At 45.3% G+C, this 22153-nt stretch overlaps 2 protein-coding genes across 2 annotated transcripts in view; one reads left to right on the top strand and one right to left on the bottom strand.

Moving 5' to 3' along the window:
* Positions 1-15941, bottom strand: part of LOC120893289 (heparan sulfate glucosamine 3-O-sulfotransferase 5) — a 42343-nt gene extending 26402 nt beyond the window's left edge. The window contains exon 1 of the mRNA XM_040295093.1: positions 14237-15941. The gene's annotated coding sequence lies outside the window, so the exon portion shown is untranslated. The remainder of the gene's footprint in view (positions 1-14236) is intronic.
* A 1039-nt stretch (positions 15942-16980) lies between these two features.
* On the top strand, positions 16981-17957 carry LOC120893290 (cilia- and flagella-associated protein 299-like). The gene is made up of 3 exons (XM_040295094.1): positions 16981-17159; positions 17217-17370; positions 17436-17957. The coding sequence occupies exons 1-3, from the start codon at positions 17020-17022 to the stop codon at positions 17826-17828; spliced, it is 687 nt and encodes a 228-aa protein (XP_040151028.1). The 5' UTR covers positions 16981-17019; the 3' UTR covers positions 17829-17957.
* Positions 17958-22153: the final 4196 nt, after the last annotated feature.

Raw genomic sequence — 22153 nt, 5'->3', positions numbered from 1 at the left:
AACCCATACACGGCTTATTCAAGACTAATTCAGTACCATGCAGTCGGATAGTCAGTCCTTGCTCCGGGAATAAGACTTTGCTTGCTCTCTGTTCTACTATTAGTTTAATTTTTATAAATTATTTGTTCTAGTTTGTGTACTTCACTTGCATTTGCTACGACCCATGAACGTTTGCATTTTAAAAAAATGGACAAAAATAGTCAATGTTTCATGGGTGTATCTACTCCCGGGTAGTTAACGAAACGTCAATTGCACTTCCAAAAATATTATCCCATGAGTCAGTAGATAAAATTTGACACCACTGTCAGTTCAACTCTAACAGTGATGGCCTAACAAGTAAAGCAACTGTGTTTCGAAACATGCGCGATCAAAAAACTGCATCCCGTAGCGTCTAAAACGGACTCCGTGGGTCAGCTTGTGGACGTCGTATAAGCCTGTTCCGGTATCTACAACATCTTGGGACTTGTTAGCTCTCGGACTAGTCGCGTAACGATGTAGAAATTTATTTCTCATAAGAGTCAAAAAATGTTTAATCGTCGAGTTTTGCTTTGGGTGGAAACTTTATTCTGTCGCGGTTTTTGAACACCTTTACAAAGTTTTTCAACTATTCTCGCTCGCTGTCGTGATGCTACTGTACCCGAACCCGTTACAGTGCCCTCTGTAGGTGAGATTAAGGAATCTCTCGCGATCGCAAGTGCTGAATGTTTTGCTGTCAGCTTCGATGACAGTTCTACTCTATTTGTTTACGATCGTCGCAACAGGACTATTAGACAACAATCAGAGCATCGAAAGAAAGTCCATTTCCAAATGGCCGACGTCCTGAGCGACAAGAACCTCTAAAATAAGTTGAAAATGAAGACCGAGGGAAATGTCGCCACTTAGATGCGTTCGGTTAGCCGGAAGGTCGATGCAACCGGCTAAGCAGTGAAATAGTACCTGAGGAACATGTACAAACATATCAGGAAGCAGAAATCGTGTCCACTGGCTTCGCAGCGGCAAGAAATGACGATAAAACTCAATGCAATCATTTCAGGCAAATTTCGGCTGAATTTTGATATAACACCCTAGTGCACGAACCGGTTGGCATGTTGGACCTAGCTGCGATTCACCGATTTTTGAACCAACATGATGCAAAAGCTCTGCTCCAACAATTTTGTCGCAAAAACTGAGGAGGAATTGATAGAAATCCAAGGTAGATCTTAAAACATCCCTACGCGCATGTCTTCGTCCGCTTTGGCGTAAATTCTGGATAACTGACGACAAGCAGCTCGCAAGGTCGTAGATTTATTTTTATATGCACTGAGATCGTTAAATATTCCCAATCTTATGTTAGAAAACAACGTGCATTTCTAAAGAGAAACTGTACAAGAGATCATACAGATTTACTCTTTGCATCCACATTTGATCCTTGCACTATCCCGAAACACCGAAAAAAGTATATTTGACACACAACTCCAAAAAACCCCTTCAGCTAGTCAATATTTTTAGTCAAAATTTTCCCTCAAATCGATATAGCAAGATCGATTCCTCCAGCATCGTGCATATCCACTCCTCAAACCACACTTCATCTTGCCTGCTATTGCTTCTCGTCTTTCCTCTGCAGCGCGAGCCCAGCCAAAGCTAAACGACGCGTAAAAGTGATCGACTTTAAAGCCTAAATCAAATTGCTCCACATCTTCTTCTCCGGAGCATCGGCCGACTGGCACATTGGGAAAAAAGAATGCCTCGTTCGCACCAAAACGCCCCTCCCCTAAAGCCCAAAGCATCTCGTCGCAAAAGCACGGAAAGTGTTTGAGGTGAAATATTCAATTAAGATATTATTTGATTTACGGTCGCTAGATTGACTTCGATCGAGCGGGCGCAGGTGCTGGCGCGCGTTCGGGATAAAAATAAGGTGCCCCCCCACGTCGTGCCACATTTTTTACCCCGGCACGTGTGGGGTTTTGGTTCAAAAATAGCATCACGGCCCATCACTGCTGCTGGATGGAAGGTCCCAGTGAACGTGTCTGTGGCTGAGTGGGTGTATGTGTGTGACCACGGGTGTGCTGGATTGCCTGAATAGCAGCACGGTGCTTAGGATTAAAGAGAGGAGGGGAGAGGGGGCAGCGCCCACCAGGGGCGAGCCAATGTGCTAGCAGCTAGAACGTGTACCGGCCGCTGGCTTGCCTTTCGTATCTTCGTAAGCGGCGTCCTCCTGCCTGCGTTTTAGCTTTTGAACTGCTCACGCCGCGTGAATTGGCGTACGAAATGCCAATAAAAAAGCGGCATCCGGAGTAGATTGGATGTTGGCCAAATACGTTTCGCAAGGAGTGGGAAGGGAGCTTTCCACTCCACTCCAAAGAATGCTTTGCCGGCATTGCGACGCGCGACGGGCGTTGAAAATTTTCCAACAGCGCCACAAAAAGAATGACTCCCTTTTGCGCTCCCGCGGGGCCGCATGGAGGGCGTGGGTTGACTGGCCGGCACGAGCACGTTCTAAGCAGCGAACGGATGCTTCTTCCGGTGTGGGCGAACGAGCGCGCGTGTTTGTACAACCTCTGTGTGTGTGTGTATCATGTGCCATATGTAATTTGTCGCCTCCGGGAATGGGAAGGCACGAAAGCGCTTCTGTACATCGGTATTCCGAAATCCTGCCAATCTAAACATTTGTAGGGGAAGGGGAAGGATTTTTTTGCTCTCGCCTTACCGTTACTGGTGTGGGAGTGGGAGGTACGGGTGTTTTGGTATTTACAGTTTTAGCAAACGGATTCGGACGATGTTAAACTGTTAAACGAGGGGGTGCTTTTTTGGTAAATTTGAACGCTTAAGGCAATACCGATCCCGAAGCAATCTAGTGAAAATTTTTGGTTCCACAAAAGACAAAGAAATTGATAAAAAAAAGGTTTTGTATGCAAAAAGAAGGTATAAAGTGCGAAAAGATGGTACAGATCCATTAGGATGAAAAGTATTTGAGTGACGGATAAAGCGAGGGAAAGACCCGATAAAGCGAGGGAAATACAGCTAAAGCGAGGAAGAAATTTCAACTTGATTTCTAGTTAATATAAGTTTCATGCTTCCTCTAAACACTGACGAAACGAAAAAAAGTAATAGCCGTGTGCAATACAACTGTATTGATAAACATTTTTAGGCAAAATAAGTCCTTTTACCAGTTCTGCAATATGTCACCGTCAATGTCATAATACAATCTGACCGAAACAAAATCCATGACAGCGCAATGAATACGAATTGTAATAATCAGAGGTGATACTCAAAACGATTGGTGTGACCAATATATGCTTCGTGACACTTTTGCGACTATCGCTTGATCAGTCACTATCTCATGACTTTTTTACTGTCATCAGTCATCAGTTCTGCAAAATGTCACTGACATGGTCATGACAAATTCCGGCTGGCACAAAATCATGTCAGTGACACGAGCTCTGCTGTGATGATCAGAGGTGGGACTCAAACAGTTGTTGCGAGCATCACATGCTTGGTGACATTTTGTGCACCCAACTCTTGGTTGGTCATTTGGTCGCGACATTTTCTGTTGGTGATCACCACTGGCGAGTGGTGGTCTAAAGCAACAAAATGAGCATTCTTTCTCGCTCTGTCTGCTTTGATGGTCTGTCAGGTCAAACAGAGCAAGAAAACATGCTCATTTTGCTGCTTGGGACCACTCGCAAGCACCGAATTTTTCTTATGACTATCGTGATGATCACCAACAGAAAATGTCGCGACCAAATGACCAACCAAGAGGTGGTTGCACAAAATGTCACCAAGCATGTGATGCTCGCAACAACTGTTTGAGTCATTTTTTTGTGGCGACAAAAAAAAAATCCAATAATGTCGTGATTATCACCGACAGAAAATGTCGTGACGAAGCGAGTGATCAAAAATTTGGTGCTAAACAAAATGTCACCAAGCACGTGATTGGTCCACCAACTGTTTGAGTATCGTCACTGATCATCTCAGTTGTGTACGTGATGCTTGCGCATTAAACTCGCATAGAGTATTGCGTTTGACACAAGCATTCGCAAGTTGCGTTCGGCATGTCATGACACTCTTTATTTGAGTATCAGCAGTAAGCATCAAGCTACCACGAATATGTTCATTGTTTTCGTTGGTGAACATCTCGCGATGCTCATGAGATTTTGCAGCATTGCTTTTTACTATAAGAATTCGAATATAGAGCAAAAATTATGTTCTTTTGAAATAAAAAGAACTTACTTTAATACCTCTAAATTTACACCAATGTAATTTCATCACACATGCCTAAATGAAGGCTACATACATCTCATCTTTAAATCTACACATACTCAAATATTAATTTATTCCCCCTAAACAGTTCTTTGAACAATCCTTCCTATCTGAAAAACCTCATATTGCCAGATTTGAGCTATTTTCATGAAAACCAAACCTGACTTTAACATCTATTAGAGCGTGTCGGTTGTGTGTGTGTGTGTGTGTGTGTGTGTGTGTGTGTGTGTGTGTGTGTGTGTGTGTGTGTGTGTGTGTGTGTGTGTGTGTCTGAAGTGTTTTCAATTTCCGTCTTTCTCGAAAACATTTACACACTGCAGCCTGCCCCGTTCCGTACGATGCACGTACTGCTCTTAAAACGGGAGTGGCAAAAAACGAGTGACTTTTCGATGTTGTTGCCCATTTTGCCAAACCAAACCAAAGAAGAAAAAATTGCCCCTAGAAAAGTATTCGTACCTTTACCCCAGGGTCTGTACGAGCCAGCTTTTACCCGTTTTCTATCCTCGTTTTTATTTTTTCTACTTCAGTTTGAATCTCCTTCGCTGCGACAAGAGGTCGTTGAAGCATAGAAAACTATACCAGTTGGGGTGAGGTGAGAAAGCGTCATCCACGTACCTACACACCAATACAGGAGTACGTATAGGGCACAACAGTACGTGCGGAAAACGTATCGCTTAGCCGGTCCGGGGGTAAAAGCCACATGGCCAGCGAAAAAGCGCACTAATTAGTTGGAACACGTTGGTGTCGTAAAACCAAAAAAAAAAACCAGCGTATTTCGGTACGCGTTTCATAGGGCAGCCGAAAAAAGTTTAACAGCAGCAGTGACAGGCAAAAGGCAGGTGGACAGGGCAGGGTTGGGCAGGGCGATAGAAGAAAGTTTAGTGCTTGGAGCAATTTTATTTTTTCGCAATTTCTTTCCTTGTGTTTTCCGGGTCCCCGGCCCGGGCCACGGTTAATCAATATCGGTCGGTCTGCAGCGTGTGTGTGTGTGCGTGCGCGTGTGGGCATGAGTAGGAAATAAACAAAAATCAATTGATGTTGCTTTCGTCGTTCTTTCGCAGCGGGGAAGGTTTTGGGCCGACCTAAATCACCCACACGTGTGATCCGGTAGAGGACGAATTTTTGCACGAATTTTTCGTACACATTGCGAACACACGCTTCACGTAGCCACCAAAACATTAAGCGGGTTAAAGGCTGGGGCCAGCTTCTCTCATTCCTTTCTTCTGCATTTTTCTTTGTATTGTTTTCTGGTCCAACGAGTCTACAACCTTCTTCACACCATCTTGAGCCACAAATTTAAGCCCTGCACCAGCTTTGGCAGAAACAGCGAAAGCTTTAGTCAACACCTTCCCTGCCCATTTGTAAAGAAAAGACCGTTTTTATAGACAGCGAACAAAGATTGGCTTCGGACATCAAGAAGAACAAAAACTCTCTTGATTCTACTGATGAATATGCCACTTAAAGTGACGGGCTCTTGCAATCATGCGATTTTTTTTGTTAGCTCATAGATGTATATGAGAGAGAGGGAGGGAAGGATTAGCTTTTATAATCTGCAACAAAAAAAAAGTTTGGGGTACAACGTGGAAGGAAACGAAGACAGCCAGCGTTGAACAGAAAAAACTAATTAATTGAATTAAGCTTTTGCCCTTCCGGTCGGCCGACTTGTTATCGTGTGAGGCCGAGAAGCGAGCCTTTAGACTTTCTCATTCTCCTCCAAAAGAAATAAGAAAAAAAAACACCCAGGCACATCGTCAAGGTATAACCGATAAAGGGGATAAAGTTTTGGCAAGCTGAAGCGGTGAAGAAAATGCGAACCCAACGGCAGCAGGATGTGATCGAATCGGAACCGGCGAAGTGCTGCCATCGAATATAAATCGAGCCAAAGTTGACCTAAGCCGACCGTGTGCGTCCGGCACACGTGAGAAGTGTTCAATCGGCCCCGGCAATGGCCCCCGGTCCGGTGGTCTTAACATAAATTAGTAAGGATCATATCTACGGCTCTGGCCGGATCACCCCGGAACAACGCGCTGCAATCCACTGCGGCAAAGAAGGCGGGAGGAAGAATGTAGAGTGAAAGCAATTCCTACAAATAGCATCAGGACAAATCTTTTCCTTCCGCGAAGATCCGTACTACTTGAAGGACTGGAATTCGGAGTTCGGGGGAGAGAGCCCAATACAATTTTCTTTGCACGAAAAAGGGATCGTAAACGAGAGAGACAGAGAGAGAGCGAAACGGAACGAGTCAGTGTTTCCAATCGAATGGAGTTGATCCGGTTTGATACGATCCCTAACCGGTGAAGCTTAGCCGGGCTTAGCTCTGTTAGCTCTGTGCAATTAAATTGATCATTACGGTACTGCCCCATGTCTGCCCCTGGCTGTTTGCCCTGTAAAAGCTTATTTCCGTGTCTACATCTGTCAGAATGCATACGTGACGAGTCACGAAACCCAGTGTGTCCCTTTCAGTGTGCGCGCTCGAAAATTGATGTCAACATTGAACTTTGGAGCGCCGAGATTTGTTTGATGTTAGGCTGCGAGCAGCCAGCAGGAGCCACCAATACCAGCTGTGCGGTCTGGGTTTATTAATTATTAGGCAGCTCAGCCCATCAACCTGTGCCCGGTGTGCCCGGTGTCGGGTTCAGGACAAACCTGCAGAGGCTCCGTTATGCATCTGCTGTGTTCTGCTGGAATTGCATTTACGGGAAGGGTTGTGGCGATGAAAGAAGGGACAAAAAAGCAGCACACCACCACCTTCCTATTTGCTGGACACGCGAAATCGGTGCATTCGGTGCTATCATCTCTGCACTGCGCCAGTTGATATTGACATTCGGTGCTAGAGGGCAGAAGTGAACCCGGGCCACGCTCTGACGCTGGGGGTGAGTTATTGAAATCAAATCGAAAAGAAAGGCCAACCTTTGAGGTCGAACTGTTTGCTGGCTGAAAAGCACCGGGGATCAGGACGGACACAGGTGGGAATGGAAATTGCAATTCGTAGCACATTACTGGGAAAGACAAATTGGTGAACTTTTGGTACTTTTGTGACTTATGACTTTTTCCCGTACAGTAAGCTCTCCGCTACGGAGAAACGGTCCTTGGGTGATTATAGACTAGCGTCCGTTCGTCGCTTGATGCTTTCAAAAACAAAAAAAATGTAATGTGGCCATAATCTGCTATAAAGACACCGATTTTATTCTTGTAAAAATACTTGTGGGGTTAAATGTGAAAAAGCTATATAATTTCGTGAAGCCTAAACTGTGTAGGACACTATTTTTTATATTTAGAGCCAGAGTTTAAACAAATTATTATTTTGTGATATTGTTTTAATAGTAATAATAAGTTCACTGCAGATGAATAATTATAGAAATACAATTAAATTCCCGGCCGGTCTCGTAGTACAGTCGTCAACTCGTACGACTTAACAACATGCCCGTCGTGGGTTCAAGCCCCAAATAGACCGTGCCGCCATACGTAGGATTGACTATCCTGCTATGGGGGGAAATCAATTAGTCACTGAAAGCCAAACCCACAACAGGTAAAGGCAGGCCTTGACCGACAACGGTTGTTGAGCCAAAGAAGATGAAGAAGACAATTAAATTCGTTTAATTAATAGTTTAAAATCTCCGTTTTCTATCACTGATTTTGTTAATAGCTACGCTTATTACTGTTATTAGCACTTCATAGAGCACTATTTACGAAAGAAAGTCATAAAAGACAGTGTTGATGTCGATGAAACTGATCCGATTTTATAACATTTTATACATAACTCATGCTTAAAACCCATATTAACACTTTAGATTGCGAAAATAACAACCGGAATGACAATACTAAGGCATCCATGGTATATGGTGATAATTGGTAAGTTGATGTTAAGCTGTACCAATCATAGACGTATGAAAAAAGGCATACTTTCGATGAAATGTTAGTAAATTTTGATGACGAACTATTAACTAACTAACATTTTGTAACATAACGATGTTTGTAACATATAATTATAGAATTAAGTGCTTGCAAATCGTTGATATCTTACACTAATGCTCTTAGCAAAATGGAAAGGGATCCCAAACATCTTGCAAACACATTTTAAAAGGTTGATATTTGACAAACGCAAGTCGCCCGGACGGAAATAATGAAGCACAAATGTTTCAAAATGTTCATATTTGAAATGAAAAATCCATTCGTGGTTTTAGAAAGCAATTAGACTGTTTTAGAGCGAAAGCATTGTTCGTTAAAGCCATAATTGGTATACTTACGCAACTTGAACAGTTACATCGTTTTATAAAGAGTTTTTTTTTCAGCTTTATCTTTAAAAAAATTCGGTAACCTATAGATTTTGCTTCGATTATTACTTCAAATGAGGACAAACAACTCATTCTTTGGTAGCGCAAACAAACGATTTAAATGGAACAATACATCCACCGTACACAATAGTGCAACAGTACAGTACGTCCAGTGCGATCAGTGGTCTATTGCATCGCTTGTTACGATACGCCAGTATCATTCAGCGTTCCCCCACAAGGCACCAAACGCCGTACAATGGCAACCCTAACCCTCAATCGTGCGAGGAACGTTATCGAACGTTTCGATGAGAATTTAATGGACTGATAAAAAACGAACCCGTCCATAGAGAGCCGTCCTTCGGCATGACGGTATGACCATTTTATCGCTCCGAAACCGAACAAAACGGGGTAAACTGTCAACTGCTTTTTTTCCAACCCCGGTCAACCAGGCGTCTCCATCTCAGCAAGCGGCGAACCTCGCCTGTCCATTGCACGCCTGTCCAGCGTCCTACTACCACCACCATGACGGACAATTCGTTTAACCGTTTTCTATTCAACAGAAAGTATACCACTTTCCTGCAACCCCCTTTTTTGTGCCCCATCGTCAAACCCCGAACGTTTTGTGAAAGAGTTTTTTTACCCCGTAAACTCGCTTTTTTCATTCTTTCTTCTTCACAACTTTCCAGCGTCACACACCGATGCATTGGCGATGCTATTGTGAAGTGTCAGCCAAGTAGATAGGTGACATTGCCGGCCGATACTGCTCACGAAGCGTTGGTGGAGCGTGGAGAGCGATAAGAAAAGAGGAAAGGCGCATTAGAAGAAGACGAATAAAGCAAAAAAAAAGAAGTGACGCTATTTTATTGAAACTTGTTTCGGGCGGACAATGGCGCCCAACTTTACCAATGGCGCCCGCGGTTTGAGCTGGAGAGTGGAGTGAGGAAAGAGAAGGAAAAGCTCAACGCTACTAGCGAATAGCAATGATTTGGTTTCATTCGCTTGCAATCATCGAATGAGTTTGAGGGCCAGCGCAAACAAACGCGCGTTTTGTGTGGTTAGGGTCCCACGCCGTTTCCACTGATCGAATCGATTGCACATGGTGAAGAAATGGTTGACATAGAGAAAAAAGCCCGTTGACATAACTTTCGAAACGAGAGGCGAAGCATAAAATGCTTCCTTTATATTTCAATCGTTCAACAGCACACCAGTTCAAGCACCGTGCTTGGCCTTTTGCGCATTTGACTCTTGCAGTACAGGTTGACCATTTGATGGCCACTCTCTTTGGGCTTGCATGTGGCGCACGTGTCCACACACGGCTTGGACAAACTGGGCAAAGGCAAGAAATATATATCGTGGAGCATTTTTTTAATGTGTAAGGTTAAGAAAAACAAACGTAAAAGCGATGGAGTGGACGCGGCAGCAAATAATCGAATGCAATCATGTCACAACGTCTGTCACTGTGAGTGTGTGTGTGGTCAATCATTCTGAGGGTAGGGCAGACCTGTTCAACCTTCGATTGATTGCCCATTGATGCACCGCTGGTATTGATTTTGTTTTGCTATTATTATAAACAAAAGCTTTTTTATACAAAACAGGCGAGCCTGGATTTGTGCACTTGCCGAACAAATATTTATAATAATTCGCATGAATAATTAATCCGTGTGCGTTTGTTTGCACCACGTAAAAAACGGATAAAACGTACCATAACCGATGCTATTTATCATACAACAAAACCAAACACGGACGATCAATTTCACTCCATTCCCTGCTTCTATGACGCAAACAAAACGCCCGAACAAATCGCACATCTCCTGCCAACGAGGAGAACAAACCGCTGCCACCACCACCTTGTGAAAAATGGTCCGGGCTCCAGTCGTTGCATTCGTTATGCGGTGCAGTTCTTTGTTATCGGGCTGCATACCACTCCCCTCCCCCTTCCTTTCGCTGTGCACGTGACTGATGCGATCCAATTCCGTGTTTTCGAGCACAATGCATGCAACACGAGCGGCGTCAAATGGAACGATAAAATGCAACAATTTATTTATGACAGCTATCAATTCATCTCGCCACGGTGTGCGGCGGCGGCGGGGGGTTGACGGAACCTTGTTGGCAGAAACCTAGCAGCAGCATATGCTTATTAATCGGGGCGGACAAGCAATAATGAAGGGTGAAAGCGGACGTTCCTATACAAACAGAAAACACAGACGGGGATTTGCTATCGTTCCTGTTGCTTCTTCCTTTCTAAAAACGGCAAATGGCGGACAGATAGGGGGCGTAAATGGGTTACATGTTGAATAGAGCCTTTTCACACTTTTTACCTGTTTTAAGAAATTTTCAAAGCTAAATATCTAATGTACGACAAGTTATGCTTCAATATTGAAATAAAAATAATATCAAGAAAATAACGTCAAAATATACAATTTAAATAAGTTTAACCTGAATTGTGATATTGCTTGACACGATTGTGATTTTAACTGAAATTGCAAAATTCTGAACAGCTTTTGATTCTTGGAAACTCCTTTAAAATCCTTCCTATTGCGTTTGTGTTGATTGTTGATATTTCGCAATATTATGTGAAAAATTCAAAAAACAAGCTAACAGTCTTGTAGCTCGCACAAATGAGAACAGTCCGGCAAGGTTTATTGCAAACTCCTATTTCAGCATCACAACAAGCGCACAACACCGCCGTTCCTGTACGTTTGCTCCCATATCATATGTGCGTTGTAAAACTGGGTCAAAATCCCATTGAAAACCGTAACATGAACATCATCCATGTTAGTATCACGATAAACCACGTTTGCCGTTTTCACTGCTGGCACTGTTCGCTGCTGAGCGTATTATATGTGTGCGCTGCTACCCTTCCAGACGCCATCCAATCCAGCTTAAACTCATCCGCACGCTAACCCAACAAAAGGCTTACTGATCCCGTCTCCTACAATACAAAGAAGAACCTCCTGTTTGTAATCGCTTAAGCGTGCAGCGTTGCTTCTTGGCACTTACAACACCCTCACCACATCGCCGAAGCATCTTGTGGCGTCGTGGTGGGAAGCGAAAGTGTGGCTTGCCCCTTTTTAATCTGCCCACAAATGGATCGAAAAATCTTCCCTCGCTTGCACAAACAAAAACGCCATTTTTTGTGCGAGCAGCTCCCCTTCGTTTCATTTATGGATAATGTCTTTGGCTCGTTGGTTGTGTCTGATTGCCTGATCCTGTCGGAGGCGTTTTTTGTTTTGCCGCCTTTCCTCAGTACGCTAACTGCTGATTATTATTTTTCCACACCTTCACGTTTGTGACGCCTGCCGAACAAATTGCGCTTTCCAATTCCGCCCGCGAACGTTGCGCGTACTCTATTTCTATTCCCTCTCGCCCTACCAACCCACACACTAACACACACACCCGCGCACGGTAATGTGGCGGCAAACAAACAAAGGATTCAGGCCCCTACTCCCTCCCACCACAGCGCGGTGCAATCACGATTTGGGCTTTGGAAAGGGGGGGGGGGGTGGATAGTGGGCAGGATCGGTACGCGATACGCTTGTCTCTCGATGCTGTCCAATTTTCTCTTCCCCCTTCGACCTCGCCAGTCCCACCCCGTAGACGGAAGCCGCACGTTCCGGATGCCAAAACCGATTTACTGGCATTCGCGCGTGCCCTCGGCTGCCACCCCACCTCCCAGTGCCGTCATCGCAAGGACAAACGACGAGCGAACCTTAACACTTCTCCCACCCCCCGCCGGAAAGCTCCTGCTGTGGGGGTGGTGATTGTGAGAAACAAAAACAAAGGGAGAAAAATTACGCGAGCGAGAGAGAGAGAGAGAGCGAGAGAGAAAGAAATATACATATAAAGAGAGGGAAGGGAAGAGAGTGGTGCGGAAGAAAACACGACCAAAGCAAGAAGTCGAACGATGCGTTCTGCGACGGCAAAGCGCACACACACAGACACACGGAAACCGCGAGAAGGGAAGCGTGAGAACTTCTCGATTTGTGGGAAAAACACTCCCCATCGTCCACTTTCCACCTTTGCCTTCTAGAAGTGAGTTGGGATATGTGTATATGCGCGAACTCGCCTGCTCTTTGCCACACACCCACACATACACACAAGCAGCCCGCCTGTATGCACACACACACACACTCTGCGGTTGTTCGGTCGAAGTGAGTTGAACGGAAAGGCTACTACCACACAGTGGGATTTTAGCTCGACAACAAACAAAAAAAAAACAATCACCGTTTACAGAAGCGCGTTGTTGTCTGATGAAATCATTCAAGATTTTGAACTAATAAAGGATTTAAAAATCACTTTTTATATATTTTTAGGACTTATAAACAATACATACACAAGCTTTCGTAGACATGGAAACGGCATGGATTTAATGAATTAGAAAGAGTCGCAACAAACGTGGGACGAATTCAACAATAAACCACTGTGCAGGGCTCCGTTTACGCCTAAATTTATGCAATGACATTTTTAAATATTAATTTATGCTATAATGGTATTATTGAAATAAATTAAACGAACTAACTAAAATAAAGATAAACAAAACTATAGTTTTCCACGACAGCTTTAAATTTGGGGCCAATGGGTAGTTCAAATAGTGCGTTATGGAACACTTTTTAAAGGACTATCCTAATAGCGCCTAAATGTATGCAAAGTATAGTAATAATTAGACATGGATAGTACATTAGATTAGTTGGCAATTACTGAACAAGATTATACGAGAAATAATACAATTAAGGCTTTTCGATGGACAACAAAGTAGGTTAAACTCTATCTACTATTCCGTTAACAATAGTGAAACTATTTGTGGACACTTTTCAAAATTCCTGCATCATACCGTGCCGTGTATACCCTTAACGATGCCTACCGGATGACTGTTTTTTTTATGTCGTTTTGGCTCCATTCCTACACTATCCACTCCACTACTACGTACGGTTTGTGAGCAAGTAAACGGCTTTTCCAAATACTACTTTACGCTCACAGACACACACACACAAATGTGTATGTCCTCAGCCTGAAGGGAACTGCTTCTCCATGGCATTCTCCAAACCACCGGTGCGGGTAAAGGCCTACGATTGTCTACCATCGAAATGAATCACAAGACACACACGTTTTCGCTTTGCGCAATCCTATGCTTCCATGCCCGTGGAAAAAAAACACTCTCCCACACACGCAAACGAAACACCAGTTTGCTAGGAAAGAGAAATCCAGCAACGAAAGGAAGGACGAGAAGCAACGAACGCACGCGACGGCTACGGCTGTAACCGAACAATCCGGTTCATCGCCTGATTCTTGCAACACGCAACGAACGAACGAAGGTCCGCTCCACCGAGGACTAACTTTAGCTACTTTACCCTCACACTAACACCGCGACACACACACACACAGAGACAAAAGGTCGTGAGCGCACGGTTACACAGTTACAGGGAAGGAGCGGTTTCATTCGTTATCAGTGCTTCCGCTTGCCACGGGGACGATTCGTTCGGGTTTTGCCACAGTTCCGTGAGCAGCACACACAGACTGCGGCTGTTTGACATTTCTATTCCAAGCGGTGGAGACGCCTCACAGATTGGAGCGAAACGAGGGGGTGTGAGCAAAAAAAGGGTTTCCCAGTAGCTTTTTTAGAGATTTTTTTCACCTAACAATTGTCTTTATGTATCGTTTTGTAACAGAACCATTAAATTTAAATGCCTTTTGGATAGTTTAATGAGAAAGTTGACCATATTTACCTTCGGTTTGTTCTTTTAAAAGCCCTTGTAATGCTTGTTAGGGGGCTTTAATTCCATCGCCATCGTCGGCTGGTGCTATTTGATGCTCATTTTGGCTTTCTTGATCTTATTCTAACGGACGATTCCTTTCGCTCGGTGCACAAAATGATGCTGGAAAGGTGCTCGCTTGACGGCGACATGATATGTTTCGTTGATTTATGCTTAAACCGCTATCTGTACACTATTTTGATGTACGGCACACCATAAAAAGGGGTAAGAAAGCACACTTCTCGCGATATTGTTTAAACAGAAAAAGCATTTTGTCATAGATTTTTCCAACGCTAAGCATTAATCTCCGCGAAAACTCTTCTCTGTGCGAGCTAATCTCACCATCGTATCACTCGGCAGCCCTCCTTTCTTGCCGCGCTTGATTGACCTGTTCCGATGACAGGCTGCCTTTCACCAGCGAATTGTCACCGTTTCACCAACACTGCTCACCACCACCACCACCCTAACGCGTGTGTGGGTTCACGGTCAACGGCGTACCTTTCCTTGGCAATGGTATTGGTTGTGCTGCGCGTCAAGTTGGTTTCGCTTTAAAGAGTTGCCTCGAAGGACGGGCAAGAAAAAGGGCCCTTCCGGAACAACAACAACAACAAAAATCACTCTCACACACCCACACACTCTGGACACGGAAAGCGGAAACACACACATACACACACGAGCGAGACGCTCAATTCAACACGTCCGGAACGGGGACGACTTTTGTGCGACCTCCACAGCCACAGAAAACGGCTGCCAGCGCCAGCGATGATGTCCGCCGCGGAAGGAAGATGTTTCCACGGAAGCAGGGGGAATCACGACCAGCCTGGCAAGTGGAACTGGGGCTTTACAGTGGAGGGCAAGGGGAAACAAGGATTTCTGCTCACCCACAGCTCTCGTGCAACATACGCGCGCACTACGCTCGCTCTCTCTCTCCCGCACACACGCTCACTGCTGGGGCGCCGCGGGCTGGTCGATTTCTTTCCGCAAAAGCGCTTTAAGGGATGCTTTTGGGCGCTTCTACCCCTTCACTTTTCTTCTGCCTGGCCACTCTTGTGTTTAGAAAGAAGGATGGAATACCATAGAGGGGTGAAAAAACACGGTCACCTTTCAGGTAGCAACACACCGACCCGCACAACTGGACACCATTTGTCACTCGTTCAGTGTTTGGCGACGCAAGGGAGGCTTCGTTTGCACGCGGCCACCTCTTTATGGGGCCGACTGACTTCAATCACTTTTCACTGGTGAAAATCCGTACAAGAAAGAAAACGGCGACGGCCATTCACGCACACGCTGCTGGGCACGGCTCTGGTAGGCCTTCCGCCGCCCCAACGAAGGCCCGAACGTGGGAGCACATTGCCACTGCCTACTACGTTTTTTATGTAACACACAGTCACACACACACACACAGGGCACACGTCGTCATGCACGCACTACCACCCTCCTCGTCGTTCGCACATCTTCAGTGCCGCGGATTGTTGCGTTTTGCTCCAACAGCAGCAATCGAAGCAGGCTCTTGTTTGCCGCGGTGACGCGTCGCCGTGTTTTGACGTTTTCTGAGCCCTTGGGTCAGCCTTTGTTTGCTTGCTTGCTTGGTTTTCACTCCTCCCCCTCTTCCCACCTCCCCCGTTTCGTCTCACTCCTCACTGTGAGGCACGTTTCACACACGAGCACACGAGCACACGAGTGCCACGATAAGGGACCGGAAATGGGCGCCGTGGTCCTGCCAGCGCCAGTGTTCATCCGTTTCTGAGCGACGCCACCAACTGGAAGGTGTCTAATATAGAACAACACAGAGAGAGAGAGAGAGAGCACAGGCGCGCAAAAGCTGTTGGGAAGCTCCTGTGACTGGAGGCATCACTCTCCACTTTAATACACAAACACACCGTCTCGCTCTCAGTGGGAAAAGCTTGGTGTTGGTTGTGGAAAAATCGCTCAAAAGTTGAGCCTTCTTTATCGCTCTGCAGAGAAGCCAGCTTTGGTCATCACCACTACTACTACACGTGCTTACACACACTCTCTCTCTCGCTCTCTCTTTCTCATATACACTGAAAGAATGGCTCCTAGGAAACGGGAACCCTACGCCAGTGAACGGGCCTGGACTGGAAGGATGAACCGCGCGTGAATGCTACACCAAAAAATGCGCAAAGTACATTTCGGTGAAGATTTTACGTGTGTGTGTGTGTGTGTATGTGTTTTTTTGCTCCCATTTGCGCGGGATTGATTTTGGCGGGCGTTTTTTGGGGGATGCCCCTTACGTGCGCGTGTTTCGAACGCGATTCACTCGTAGTGGTGACAATGAAACCAGGGGTTTACATGCTTCGGGACGGCAAAAGGGCGGCTGCGTGCAGAGGTGAAGGTTAAGGCGATGGCTCCCAAACGGTGGCAGCCCCGTTGGATACACCGTGGAGCGGCTTGCTGTCATGATTCATGATTCATTTGTTGAACTTCTCCTCCTTTTTTGAGTTTCTTGTTGTTGTTGTTTTGCGGGATAAGTTATCAGTAATGTTTGTAGATTAGAATTTACCAATAGAAAAAGGGTAAATCTATTGTATTTTGTATTATAAAAATGCTAGTTTCTCTTAAATTGTTTGCAAAATACATTAATAAAACTTTTCACAAAACTGATGGAGACGCCTAGTCTTTCGTAAAATCAGCTGATTTTTGGAAAATCCAAAAAATCAACGTTTTGTACGCGGTGAAAACTACACCATCCAAGTAACCAATTCAGTTCAGTGTGTTTTTACAACTCCGGCCTTAATATGAAGCTAACGGAACAGGATCTCCATCTTTTGGAGTTCGCTTCCTACGACGACTACCTCAACTCGCTGATCGATGGCAAAAGTCTCCAATATTTCGGTAATCGGGAAAATTTAATCAGTCTTTACCGGACGGGCTACAGGTAAGCTGTCAGGAGAAGGGCAGGGGCCCAAATAGTTTACAACCTCTTATTTTGCAGAGCACTCACGAAGGAAGCGTTCGACGCCCAGCGAACGTTTCTGGAGGTGACGAAGGACCCGAACACACTGTTCAGCCGTCACGTTGCCCCGAAGGATCAATTCTTGAAAGAGATCGCCAAACGTGAACGCCCAAATCGGTTGGGTTTGCTTTCGGTAGGGCAATGAAGCAAGCATTACTACTCTTTTGCGCCATTTTCACCCTCCATTTGTGCCACCAGACCATCATCTACATGCGGTACGTGAAGAAGGCGACCGAAATCTCGGGCTACATTGACTACGAGGAGGCGCTGCGCCGGGTGCACCAGGACCAGCAGTACTCGAACGATTGGCGCGCGATCTTTGCGGAGGAAAGGGTGCTCTACCCGACGCCCGCCGACCTGCTGTACTACAACGCGAAGACGGGCCGCAGCATGCGGAACAACACGCGCAACTATCAGATCCTGTGCGACCCGGCCCGGGGCATCATCTTTCGCAACATGTACGACCGGAAGGACATCTATCCGGACCCGGTAGCGCGCTCGTACGGCACCAACACGAGCCGGATCGAGCTGGCGAGCGATCTGTACGAGCAGGTCGTGCTGTACGATCATGTCGTGCGGAAGAACTACTGAGCCGGAAGGAAGCTAATCCGCGCTGTGAGTAAGTAGTGCGTGTGAGTGTGTGTGAGAACACATTCATACGAGTGAATCAATACACGTTCAAGGATGTTAGGCGTCCTTCCCGTACGGTCGCTTTCACTAGAGAATGTTACGTTTTTTTCCGTTGTTCCCCACGAACAGCGAGACACAACGACACACATTGGTCGCCATTTTCCAACGGCTGCGCACGACGCATGGAACGCGTTGTTCTCCAGCAAAGCTTCGCTCTCTCTCGCTCTCATGCTCGGGCGCACCAACACACACACACACACGCGCGCTTAGCGTCATTCAGACGCTGGGTGGAAAATGCACCAAAAGGCGCGGAACGAACGAAACGATTTGTTCTCTCCATTCCCTTTTTTCCTTGTTGGGATGCGCGGGAACGAATGCACTTTACCGTTGGTGCCATTTTACGCGCACCAAGTAGTGTGTGTGTGTGTGTGTGTGTGTCCGTATATGAGTTGCAGAGCATCTCCAATAGTCCAGCAGTCAGTAGTGTAGGGGGAGCTTGCACTCTTTATCCTTTTCCAAAAGCCAGGTGTGTGTGTGTGCTCGTCGTGCCGTCGTTGTAGCGGAGCGTAAATTTTACGATTACTATCCCGAACGTCATCATACCGGAGGGAGGGGGTGATGGTGATGGTGAAAGTACTCCACCCTCCATCCACTCCACTTTGAACTCACCAGCCAACCAATCGAGGATCGGGAAACGGGGCTGATGACGCTCTAACGCTGCGACCCTGGGAAATGGTTGGCCTTGTTTTTATACGCGTCACATGCACACGATGCAACCGATCTCTCTCTCTCTCTCTCTCTCTCTAGGTGTGTATGTGTGTGTGGGTTGGTTTGTGCCCCTTTTTTGCATAGCAAAACGCAACAGGACCACCAGAGGTATACCAGGTACGCGACTTTCAAGTGGGCAAGGTCATGACATTTCTAGCACACACCACACATCGCAACGGCTCGAATGCAACAGAATTAGCATCAACTTCTATCCACGTGTGGGTCGTTCTCCCCTCCCCAATGCCCAATCAAAGCTCGGCGGCTGTGGTTGCTGTAACGAACTAATAGCTAATCTTGAGTGGGACCAATCAGTGCCCGATCTCTTTATTGTTCAATCGGTTTTGTCCCATTCCTCCGGTCACTTCTTGCTATCATGTGGAGCGAACACCTGCCGGAACTGGAGGAACTTTTCCGAGAACCGCATTCCCACATTTAACCCATGTACGGGCGTAAGCGTGGGCGTGGGAAACGCTCATCGTAGACTCGCTCATTCATTTACCTCCACCGCCCAACGACCCACCAATACCTAGGTACCGCTAAAAAAAAGGTCTCGCAAAAAACCCTCCCTTGGTTTGGTGGCCTTTGCCGATGCGTAGGCGTACGCGTGAAAGTTCCTGTCCTCGAGCACATCTCCCACGCGCCAGCGTAACAAACGGGCATCGTAATCGAGACTCCTTTCCCATCCGATGATGACGTCACGCTGCAAGCACACACTGTGAATGCTTTGTCTTTGCTGAAAAGCCCTGGGAGAGAATCTACCAGATCTGATGCGAGATCCCAGCGCCATTCGTTCGTGTCATGCGGTAATTTTCGGGCTTCGGCTTGCTTGTCTGATATTGGGGATTTCGCAGGCGGCCAGGCGTTTGGTGTGTTGTCCCACAACCTCATGCACAATCGGTACCTTTTGCTTCCTCTTGCCTCTTCCGACTCTTCTCTTTCACGCCGAGGGAATCATAAACCACGAGGCGTACGTTGGCGTAATGCATGGTCTGCCTTGTCTCACGAGCACACAGGCTAAATCATTTCGCAAACAGTTTTATTTCACACATTGTTTTTCACTTTGTGCGACAGGCAGCTGCAGCTCGGAGGGGGAGGAAGCTGTCCCCACCCACAGATGAGTGGTGTGGGTGATGCCCAGGTGAATGCCGCTTTTGTGAACCGATTTGTACGGGGCCCCGCGGGGAAGGACGGCACAGGCACTGATGCAAACGAGGCCGTTAGCTTATTTATTATACGATCATGTTAAGGTTTTTTTTTGTGATTTGTTCTTTCTGCGATTGTTTTGGGAAATGGTAACCATAGAAGGGTTGTGTGAGATAGTGGTTGGGTAAGCGCATGGCCCTACCACCCTTTGATAACAGCTACCGGGGATGTATGGGCGGGCATGTAACGATGAAATAAATTGTCCAAAAAATTAGATTAACGAGTCCGGCACATGGCATGCAATCGTTGAAACCAATGCTCCGTAACGAAGTGTATGTGTGTGTGTATGTGTGTGAGCGCACGTACATAAATAGGATGAGTTGAGCACGCTAGGGAGATATTTGCCGGATTCATTGCACTTGCCGGATATCGGAAGAATTAATAATGATAATAGATTAGGGCAATCCAAACGGGGGATGCTCAACAGTGTAGCGACAATTTCGTACTGTTAGAGACTGTCTACAACTTTCGTTTTAAACCATTACAAAATAGCTCTCTTACCTAGACACTGTTGATCTTGCTGGGTTTGCTCAGGGCATGATGATGTCACACACATTCAACAAACTACGCACGCGAATGACCTTTTCCGTTATCAATATTTTACGGCAATTGGAATCGCTCGTGCCTAGCATCAATCTTGAGCTTTGGTGTCAGCAGCGCTTGCGTTATTTTCTGTTTAACATTCGATTAGTTTCACTGCACCAAACTTCTAACAGATCAAACTGATACACCAGAACTGTTCTATCTCTGCTGGAATGTTTCACTCATGCACTGATTTGTTACGACTAATTATTTAATTAATCTAAATTGGTACAACACGCTGGGTCCTGCTGGGATGATAGATGCTAGAAGTAAACAACTTTACTTTACACGTTCTCGGACTGAAGTGATAAGCAACTCTGGTTTGGGGCATGATCGACGTTTGCATCGATATTGTTCTTAAAGGAAGAAAGAAAAAGATGCAGTATTACACAATTTATTTTGTGCATGCTTAAGGTTTTTGCTTTTGATACTGAGCTATTTAAATTGGACCTAATTGATGTTATAATCTAATTAATGTATGTAGAGCCTAATGAAAGAAATAATTGAAATTTGATTTTTCTTCTACAAATTGCGACCTCTATTAACGCAGAGATAGTGAATCGCAGAAAAATCTGGAGCCTAAAAAGAACTTGTACTGATTCCAGAACTGATTCTAAACTCATACCGTTCGAGGAGAACTGATGCTGATTCCATTCCGTAAATGATCCTATAAATCCTATAAATCCTATAAATGATCCTAATTCCATCCTGAAACCTAGAACTGATCCTGAACTCACGCTGTTTTTGGAACTGATACTGTCCAATACCGGATCTGGAACTAATTATGTACCCTAATTGGTCCTGGAACTAAGCCTGCATACCATACCAGTCCTGTAACTAATCCTAAATCCATACCGATACAAAACATTTACCAGCACCGGAACTGATCCTGAGTTCACATAGCTCCTGCAAATGATATTGAATCAATTTCTGTTTTGAAACTGATACTCTAACGGTCATGTTTGAACTGATCATGAACTGATTATAGCGATCTCACTAACCGGCCCTGAATACCCATTAAATCAGGAATTGATCCAGAAAGTATACCGTGTGTTTACATTAGCTCTTTTGAACCCATCGAATCCTTCGAACTCCATACCCACAAGTGGTGAAAAGCAGATACATCGAACCAATCAAACCATCAACTCCATACAATTCAGACAGTCCTAACCTATCGGACTAGTCGGATCGGATCGGATTAGTTTTAAAGAGCTAATATGCAAACACACTTAAACATCGATCCTGAAACTGATCCTGATCAGTCCGTACCAGTTCTAGATTGCATTCCGAATACCTATCCCGGTCCATGGACCAATACATTATCTACTCCGATCCAGTAACTGATTCCGCTATCATATTACCAAAGCGCCACAGATTCAATTAAAAACGACTGGAAAATCAAATATCCATAGAAAACAATGAAAACTCCATAGCATCTCTGGGTTTGTTCAATAGATGACGTTTTACAACTCATCATTATATAGTCGTTTACCATCTGCTAAACGAAGTCTTTTCAGATTCCTTTTAGATTGAGAGCTTGAGCGGTAAAAAAATCGTATAGTGGTTGTTTAGTGGATTTGTGGCTCATGGGTAGTCAATGCAGTATTCCTGACAGCAGTTGTTTGTGAAAAATTAGGCATAGACATTCAGCATGAAAATTTACCCAAGCATCCAAGAATTAATAAATCTCATATCTAAAATGTGATAAAATTATCATCTACAACATAACTTTA

The sequence above is a fragment of the Anopheles arabiensis genome, chromosome 2 (genome assembly GCF_016920715.1).
Source record: "Anopheles arabiensis isolate DONGOLA chromosome 2, AaraD3, whole genome shotgun sequence".
Classification (NCBI taxonomy): domain Eukaryota; kingdom Metazoa; phylum Arthropoda; class Insecta; order Diptera; family Culicidae; genus Anopheles; species Anopheles arabiensis.
The sequence above is the reverse complement of the archived record's forward strand: the minus strand, read 5'-3'. Positions and strand labels throughout refer to the sequence as shown.